General features: G+C 38.4%; 1 protein-coding gene across 4 annotated transcripts in view; it reads left to right on the top strand.

Annotated features, from left to right (window-relative positions):
* LOC106869885 (glutathione gamma-glutamylcysteinyltransferase) overlaps window positions 1–6745 on the top strand; it is a 10708-nt gene extending 3963 nt beyond the window's left edge. For all 4 annotated transcript variants that reach the window (XM_052975387.1, XM_014915809.2, XM_014915808.2 and 1 more), the window contains 4 exons: window positions 293–743; window positions 1538–1760; window positions 2971–3342; window positions 3941–6745. In XM_052975387.1, the coding sequence (XP_052831347.1) occupies window positions 348–743; window positions 1538–1760; window positions 2971–3342; window positions 3941–4296 (1347 nt within the window). In that variant the 5' untranslated portion in view covers window positions 293–347 and the 3' untranslated portion in view covers window positions 4297–6745. The remainder of the gene's footprint in view (window positions 1–292; window positions 744–1537; window positions 1761–2970; window positions 3343–3940) is intronic.
* The last annotated feature ends 3492 nt before the right edge of the window (window positions 6746–10237 follow it).

The raw sequence follows: 10237 nt of genomic DNA, 5'->3' as shown, positions 1-10237 counted from the left end.
ATATATATATATATATATAGATAGATAGATAGATACATACATACAGCACGATTTATTCGTGATCAGAGGTGTTCATAAACTGAGAGACATTCTCACTTCCTGAGCATTAAACTAATACATCTGTTTGTTGTTTACACCACCTGTCCTCGTCTGTTGTTTTGTTTTTTGTAAATTCCAACTATATCTTTACTTTGTTGTAGCTACTACTGCTAAATATATTTTCACCTTTCAATTTATTTATATATTTATGTCTGTTTTTTTTTTGTTAACTTTATTTTTCTGTATTTTACAGAATCCATTGGTGACAGGAGACTCCCACAGTCACAGAACTGCTAAATAACTTCACCATGAACACGGGTCAATTCTTCCAACGGGTTCTACCTGAAAGCTGCATTTCCTTCTCTTCCGAAGAAGGCAAAACCATCTTCACCGAAGCCTTGATGTCTGGATACATGAACTGCTACTTCAAACTGGCAGCTCAGTTCCGTACACAGGACGAACCAGCCTACTGTGGTCTCTCTACATTGGTCATGATACTCAACGCCCTGGAGATTGATCCAGGTATTGCATGGAAAGGTCCATGGAGATGGTACCATGAAAACATGTTGGAATGCTGTGTTCCATTGGAGGTGGTCAAGGTAAAAGGGATCAGTCTGGAGCAGTTCACTTGTATTGCTCAGTGTAATTGTCTTGTCACAACAGTTGTACGTCCAGAACCAAAAGACGAAGAAACTTTCCGAAATGTAAATATCTTTTAATTATTTGGTGCTTCAGAGGGTGGTGTACTGGCAGAATGGTTAACATGCCAGAAAAAATGCTTAGGAACATCTCTTCTTACTTTATATTCTGAGTTCAAATTCCACTGATGTTGACTTTGCCTTTCATCCTTTCAGTGTTGATAAAATAAGTTCCAGTTGAACACCAGAGTTGATGTAATTGACTCACTCCCTTGAAATTGCTGGCCTTGAGCCAAAATTTGAAACCTATTATATTATGCTTCAAAAGGGTCAGGTGGTGAAGACATTATTTCGGCCTAGCTAAAGGCAGTCTGGCAAATGTAAAACTGCTGTCAGAGAAAAACCATTGTTCCACCGTGAGAAAAGTTCTGTTGAAGTGTTAATTTAAATTTGGCTATGGTGGATCGAATCCACTTCACGCTTGCAAGATTCACTACATATCCATTTTTTCCTATATCAGAGACAACAAATTTTCATCCAAGGATGTGGCTGGATGTAAGAATGGACTACTGAAAAGGCTCTTAAAGGCCAAACTGCAAGTGGTGTTCTCACTGACCACTGCTGGAACAAATTTTCATTTCAATCTGATATCTATTGAATTTTTAACACAGCAAGTCTATAAGAGATGTTATCTTTGGACAAATGCAACAATAACTGGTTTATCAACCATGTATAAGTATTACGTATGTTACACAGATGGCTATTTCAGCCAACATAAATTAATTTTTAATGTTTTAATTCTTTCAAAGCAGAAATTATTTTCACTATGTTTTATTTTCTATTTTCCAACAAAACAAAAGGTTGTGAAATCTTACACAAAACGAGACAATGCATTCATTGTGGCCACATATTCCCGTAAAGTTCTCAAACAAACTGGAGACGGACATTTTTCACCAATTGCAGGGTATCACCCTGGGCGCGACATGGTCCTCATCATGGACACAGCCCGGTTCAAATATCCACCCCACTGGATACATCTACCCTCTTTACTCACTGCTATGAACACACAGGACAAAGCTACAGGTTAGTAGTAGACTTTGCATTGGTAAATATGACCAAAGACATTCCAGCTTTGAATATCCCATCTTTTTTTTTTCCTCCTTCACCCAACTACATGTGAAGGTGCATGGTCTCATGGTCAGGGTGTTGTACTCATGAGTGAAAGATTATAGTTTCAATTCCCAGACTGGGTGGTGCAAAATACTTCATTTCAAATTGTTCCAGTCCACTCTACTATAAAATGAGTAACCCCGTAAATTGACTTGCATCCTATTTAGAGGGCAATATTCTGCTCTTGCTTTCTTGTGCCCCATGGAAACCAAGTAACCAACTTTATGAGTTCTAGAACTCAAGACAGTTCTTATTTGCTTCCTCCAAATACTTTGTCAAACTGTTTATTAAAGCTGAAAAAAATCTTCACAAACAAATACTCAGTTTCACTTTACCACTTCATCAGACAGTTGTGATCATACTATATATAAGCGGTCACATGAAACTCAGAGTAACAGTTTCTGAAGAATTTTTTTCGACATTAATAAAAAGCATATTACTCTATCTTCAGTATTCAAATATTTTAATCACCTTGTTTCGCATTTGTGAGTGTGTGTGTGTGTGTGTGTGTAGACACATATCTAAAGTCACATAAGTATGTCAGCAAGGACATGCCTGGTGTAAAGTGGGAGCATTTAAGTCATATTCTGTCCTATTTCCTGTATAATTATTCCTGAATACCTGGAGATTTTGGTGATGAATAATCTAAAATGGAGTGGCTGTTGGTAAGTAGCTTGCTTACCAACCACATGGTTCTGGGTTCAGTCCCACTTCGTGGCACCTTGGGCAAGTGTCTTCTACTATAGCCTCAGGCTGACCAAAGCCTTGTGAGTGGATATGGTAGATGGAAACTGAAAGAAGCTCGTCATATATATGTATGTGTGTATATGTTTGTGTGTTTGTCCACCCAACTTCGCTTGAGAACCGAGGCTGGTGTGTTTACATCCCCGTAACTTAGCGGTTCGGCAAAAAGAGACCAATAGAATAAGTACTAGGCTTACAAAGAATAAGTCCTGGGGTTGATTTGCTCGACTAAAGGTGGTGCTCCAGCATGGCCTCAGTCAAATGACTGAAACAAGTAAAAGAGATATAGTCAACCAATATTGATCACAGTCGAGTCTTGGCAGTTTTTGACTATTCTTTGCAATTTACGAAAATGTAACTTTTCATTATTTTTTTGCAGGAACTCTCCGAGGTTATGTACTGCTGAGCAAGAATACAGGCTGTGAGCACCCTGTTTTATTCTGTGTGTCTTCTCAACTAAGTCTGGTAATTCATTCCATAATGCCAGCAGACATTATGACTTTTGTTCAAAAATGGTGGGATTTCTTGGAGCACCAATCCGAGGCCACAGATTGTCTTGTGACCATCACGGAGGCGATTGGCTGTATAATGAAGCTACTGAATGATCTGAAGGTAGAGAACTGGCTCCTGGACACACATGTTCTTGACAAGAAATGTCCTTGTGATCTGCAAGAGAAGTTCCAATGTACCAAAGAATTGCTGTTAGAGAAACTTGAGAAGACCGACCTTTATTTGCTGGTTTCACAACATGGTCAGTATTAGCAACTTAACTCTCATCTGAAGGAATGTGTGTGTGTGAATGTGTGCATTGCATTTGTGTCTTTTATCTTTTACTTGTCTCAGTCATTAGACTGCAGCCATGCTGCGGCACCGCCAGTTGCCTTGAAGAATTTTTAGTCAAATGAATGGCACTTGTGCCCGCGGCATGTGTAAGGACTTTGGAGCGAGATCGTTGCCAGTGCCCCTGGACTGGCTCTTGTGCGGGTGGCACATAAAATACACCATTTTGAGCGTGGCCGTTGCTAGTACCACCTGACTGGCTTTCGTGCCGGTGGCACGTAAAAAGCACCCACTACACTCTCTGAGTGGTTGGCATTAGGAAGGGCATCCAGCTATAGAAACTCGGCCAAATTAGATTGGAGTCTGGTGTAGCCATCTGGTTTCACCAGTCCTCAGTCAAATCGTCCAACCCATGCTAGCATGGAAAGCGGATGTTAAACGACGACGATGATGATGATGAATCCACGCAAGTACTCATTTGTTTGTTAACCTATATATACATACATATAACATTGAGCATCTTAGTAATTAGTCGCTAATTAAGTTTACTATTGTGTCTATAATTTCAGGTGAGAAGAAGTACAAGGCCCCAACATGCATCTGTCAACCAGCGCAAAAATGTGAAAACTCTAAATCTTCGAAACCATACAAAGCTGTACACAATTTACACATGGTAACAATGCTTCTGTTTGCCTGGCCTTATGGTGCAGCAACAAATCCCGATGCAGTACCATCCGACAGCACCACTGCTGAAGTACTTAACAAGCAAGTACTAAGTATGTACGTCAAGAAACAGATCTTAGGAACAGATTTATCCAGAGAAGTTGAGGGTCTTAAAAACCAGCTGACTGTCATTTTGGCCAAAGTGTATTCAGACGATAACAATAAGGTTACAAATGATGTTGATAAGCAGGACAACCAGTAAAGTTAACGAGGAAGCACACAAAACAACGAGATTACTAACGAACTAAGAATCCACTTGATAAGTAAGAGAAATTATTAGTAGGCCTGGATGATGAACTGTAAAAGGTACTCTTAAGCCCTATATGGTGAATAGTAAATTCATCGGATAACAGGGCAGTGTAAAAGAACGATAATGGCTAAGTACTGGGGTTACTCAGAGAAAATTGCGAGATGTATGGGAATGAGTAGGTATTTCAGCATTAATGGTAAGGAACAACTGCTGGGGTTATTCAGAGGAAATGGCCAAGTGTACAGGAATGAATAGCTTTTGACACCAATCCATCTAAAACCAACCCTGATTCTATGATACAAAACATCTTGTTTTAAATGCTCTAATTTTAAAACATTTCTCCAAAATTTCACATTAACTTGTTTCAAAGACCAGATTGGTAAGCACAAAGGTATTTCATTAAATTCTTCATTATTCTTAGAATTAATTGAAATAAAGGCAGTGTGTTTCAATGGGAATACGGTAACAAAAGGGTTAAGATACAGCATTCATAAGGACTAAGAACTCGGGTTAATCAGAGCAAATGGCTAGTTGTATGAGAAAGAGTAGATATTTTATCGAAGTTCACACTTTCTGGAGTTATTGAGAAGAAATGGTTAAGTCTATGTAAGAAGCACTAATGGTAAAGACAAAGTACAGGGGTTATTAGAAGAAAAGTTGAATTGTACGTAATAGGCAGGATCATACTTAACATACTACCTCTAGTTTACATTATTACAAAAAACAAAAACCACAATGTGTGTAGTTGTTGTTAGATACCTGGAGGTCAACTTTGATTGAGCAGTCTTATGGTACATATATAATTGGCTGAAGGACTGAACAGTGACCTACAGATCTGTTTTTACAGTTATATCATTGACATTGATCTACCTCACTAAGGACCACACTGTACATTTCAATATAAAATGGTAATTGTATCCCTCCCCACAAAAAACATTTCATGCAAATATATATATATATATATACATATATATATATATATAAAAGCATTTTTCTGAAAAGTATGAGAAAACCAAGTCAGATATGTGGATGGTGGTCCACCAATCTGTTGTTGTGGCATGAAGAATTTGAAGAATTGTCAGAAGTTGTTGATGCCATAAGAATTTAGAAACTTCAAGAACTTGAAATGAATTCTTTTAATGGTGAATCATGAAACAAATAAAACTATAAGTAATGTGTAAATATTGGGTTAAAAACCCTTTGAATAGAAAACAAAACAAAGGTTATCATGTTTACAGGAGATGTGGGTTCGAGTTCCATGGGCAGCCTTTAAGGTTTTCTATCCAAAAGGGTTTTATCAACCAAATATTTACATGCTATTTGATATAGATTTATATGTACAAAGGAGTGAGATATCTGGTGCCTTGCTGTACTCAAGAAGACCCATCCTCCACAGCAGAAGTGTTAATGCTGTTTCCTCTGCTGAAGAAGATTGGCCTGCAAGAGCCCTGTGCCAGTGCCACATTAAAAGCATTCATGCTGGTGCCATGTAAAAAGCACCTGTGTTGGCACCACATGAAAGCACCTGAGCTGGCACCACATGAAAGTTACTGTGCCAATGACATATAATGAGCACCTAACATGTTCTGTAAAGTGGTTGGTGTTAGGAGGGCGTCCAGCTGTAGTAATCAGGCCAAATCAGACCGGAACCTGGTGCAGCTCTCCTGCTTGCCACCTAAAGTCAAAACCCTTTAACCCATGTCAGCATGGGAAACACGTTAAATAATAATAATAATGATCATAATCCTTTCTACTATAGTGGGGAGGGTTAAGTGTTTCATTCAACTTGCTAATGAATCTGCCAGCTCACTACCTTAATAATAATAATAATTTTTATAATCATCATCATCATCATCTTTTCTACTGGAAGCATAAACAAGGCCACAAATTCGTGGGGAGGGGACAAGTCGATTACATTGTCCCCAGTGTTTCACTGGTATTTAATCTATTGATCCCAAAAGGATGAAAGGCAAAGTTGACCTCAGTGAAATTTGAACTCAGATCATGGTGACACGTGAAATACCGCCAAACATTTCGTCCAGTGCGCTAACAATTCTGCAAGCTCATTGCCTTAATATTAATAATAATTATGATGATGATGATGATGATGCTGTTGTACTTCAAGATTCACTATTCCAAGAATAAGAATTATTTCACATTCTCTCAAAAGTTTATAAATTATGATGTCACCAATATACATAATATATACAATATATAAAATTTCTATCATTCTATAATGATAGAATGCCTCTCATGTCTACAGATGTGGGTTCACAAGCAACCTTCAATATTTTTTTATCAAAAAGGAATTTTAAACCATGTTCTTATAATGAATTGTCAGATATATTTTTCTACAAACTCTATTTGAAGCAATAATTAAACGAATGGTTTCCTAAATCTATTTATTGTCTTTTTACTCTCTTTCTATGGTATGTCGTAGTTGTGATTTTCGGTGAATAAATAACTGCTGTGAGAAAGGGTTGCGGTCCATTTCAGGAATTTCCTGAATATTTTGCAGAGATGGGTGAGGTTGAAGGAAGGGGAACATTCCAAGGCTGAAGGATCTTGGTATTCCAAGGGATTGATTCTACATACATACCGTAAATGTATACATAAACATATGTATATATACACATAAACATAGAAATATATGAGTGGCTGTGTGGTAAGTAGCTTGCTTACCAACCACATGGTTCCGGGTTCAGTCCCAGTGTGGCACCTTGGGCAAGAGCCTTCTACTATAGCCTCGGGCCGACCAAAGCCTTGTGAGTGGATTTGATAGACGGAAACTGAAAGAAGCCCGTCGTATATATATATATATATATATATATTGTGTGTTTAAGTCTCCGTAACTTAGCGGTTCGGCAACAGTGACCGATAGAATAAGTACTTGGCTTAAGTCCTGGGGTCGATTTACTCAACTAAAGGCAGTGCTCCAGCAAGGCCACAGTCAAATGACTGAAACAAGTAAAAGAGAGAGAGTAATATACACACACGCATATACATATATCTTTACCCTAACATATTTATATATACATATATAAACACACACAAAACCTTTGAATTAAAATCATTTTTCATCGATTTTGTTACAAGGGACGTAACTCTGTTACATCAAGAAAATCCGTTCTCTGTTGGTACAACTTATCTGCTTCAACCTTTAGTTGAGCAAATCGACCCCAGGACTTATTCTTTGTAAGCCTAGTACTTGTTTTATCGGTCTCTTTTGCCGAACCGCTAAGTTACGGGGACGTAAACACACCAGCATCAGTTGTCAAGCGATGTTGGAGGGGACAAACACATACATATATATATATATATATACATATATACGACGGGCTTCTTTTAGTTTCCATCTACCAAATCCACTCACAAGGCTTTGGTCAGTGTGAGGCTATAGTAGAAGACACTTGCCCAATGTGCCACGCAGTGGGATTGAACCCGGAACCATGTGGTTGGTAAGCAAGCTACTTACCACACAGCCACTTATGCTCCTATATAAGGAAGTCTTTATAAAAATTTCAGGCATACTCTCAGCCATACAGTAGCCACTCTCACCAGCTATGCTGACGATACAAAAGCATCACAGATGGTCAAGGGCCCTGATGATATCCTAAAACTACAGAAAGATCTGAAAGCAATATTCAAGAGGGCTGATGAAATGCTGTTCATCATCATCGTTTAACGTCTGTTTTCCATGCTAGTATGGGTTGGACGATTTGACTGAGGACTGGCGAACCAGATGGCTGCACCAGGCTCCAATCTGATCTGGTAGAGTTTCTACAGCTGGATGCCCTTCCTAATGCCAACTACACAAGTTAATGTGTGAAATGAGGGTGGGATGAAAAGTTCATAAGCTGATTACGAAAGAGTGATGCAGGGGCTGTGAAATCTTGCAGGCATTAATTTCAACTCTTCTTCTTATTAACTGAATTGTTTCTTTCCAAGTAAACTGGCATCTCACTGTTCAAAGATTTCAGTAGTAACTAGTAGCAACTTACCTTGAAAATGTACAAAATTTAGCATTGTGGTACTATCAAGAACCTGTAGAAAAAAGGGTTTCTCCTCCAATAACGTTCATGTTGATATGATTGCTACATTAGGGGATGATGCTCCAGCTTTATCAACAGTGCAAAGGATGTATCACTTTCAGTCATCATCATCATCATCATCATCATCATCGTTTAACGTCCGCTTTCCATGCTAGCATGGGTTGGACGATTTGACTGAGGACTGGTGAAACCAGATGGCTACACCAGGCTCCAATCTGATTTGGCAGAGTTTCTACAGTTGGATGCCCTTCCTAACGCCAACCACTCCGAGAGTGTAGTGGGTGCTTTTATGTGTCACCCGCATGAAGGCCAGTCAGGCGGTACTGGCAACGGCCACGCTCAAAATGGTGTATTTTACGTGCCACCCGCACAAGAGCCAGTCCAGGGACACTGGCAACAATCTCGCTCGAAAATCCTTACACATGTCACGGGCACAAGTGCCAGAAAGGCGACGCTGGGCACAGGTGCCATCCCGATTTCGCTTTCGCTTGCCCCAATAAGTCTTCGCAAGCTGAGTCTCGTGTCCAATGAAGGAGACGACGTTGGCATGGGTGCCAGTTGTCGAATTTAGTTCGATTTCGATTTCACTTGCCTCAGAAGAGACAAAGAAACAATCCAAGCAGTGGAAACACCCCTCTTCACAACATCCAAAGAAGGCCACGGTCATTTTATCTGTAGGAAAGGTGATGACCTCAGTTTGTTTTTTCAGATGTCAAAGGTATTGTTTATTGACTACCTTCAAAAAGGTGACATTATCAATGGAGAGTATTATACCAATTAACTGGGGCAGTTAGAAAAGGCAACCAAACACAAACAGCCAGGAAAACTGACAAAGGGTGTCTTGTTTCATAGGGACAATGCTCCAGTACAGATGTCATTGGTTTCAATGGTTGTGCGTGACCATGTCTTTGAACTGGTTGATCACCGTCTCTATTCTCCTGATCTGGCTCCCATCTGACAATCATCTGCTCCCTAACATGGGTGCCACTGGATGGGAACCAGTATTGCAGTGATGATGACTTTATTGACCAACAGGATAAAAGTTTGTTTACCAATGGGTTCCAAGCACTGTAGCACCAATGGAAGAAGTGTGTGGGCCACAAGGGTGACCATGCTGAAAAATAAATCTCATTTGGTAACGTTCCATGAGAGTATCTGGATCAGCCTATGAACTTTTCAGCCAACCCTCGTATATATACATACATATATATATATATATATATATATATATATATATATATATATATATATATACACACACACACACACTTACACAAATGCAAACACACATACACACACACACAAATTTATAGACAACAAACAAAGGTTTTTTTTGGCATCCAATTTCCAGTGTATTTTCCAGTCACTGATGTGGTAAAAAGGGAAGGATTGTAGTGATGAAATGAGAAAGAGAAAGAAGAGAAGATGTATCAGCAGTATTGTTTCATACATATTAGAGATTGTACAGCTTCATAGAGTTTATCACAGTTCAATGGTTCCACAAAAGTTGGGAGTCTCATTGAAATAGAAGCAAAGGAAAGCCAGTTATATAGCTAGCGATCCCTAATACTACCAAAACAAGTAAAATATAATCAAAATATCTATATGGTCTACCTTGATCTCACATCCTATATATATACATATATATATATACATACATATATATACATATATATATACATACATATATATACATATATATATACATACATATATATACATATATATACATACATATATACATACATATATATACATACATATATATATACATACATATATATACATACATATATATACATACATATATATACATACATATATATACATATATATATATA

The sequence above is a fragment of the Octopus bimaculoides genome, chromosome 21 (assembly GCF_001194135.2).
Source record: "Octopus bimaculoides isolate UCB-OBI-ISO-001 chromosome 21, ASM119413v2, whole genome shotgun sequence".
In the NCBI taxonomy this organism is placed as follows: Eukaryota; Metazoa; Mollusca; class Cephalopoda; order Octopoda; family Octopodidae; genus Octopus; species Octopus bimaculoides.
This window is presented reverse-complemented; position numbering and strand designations above follow the sequence as displayed.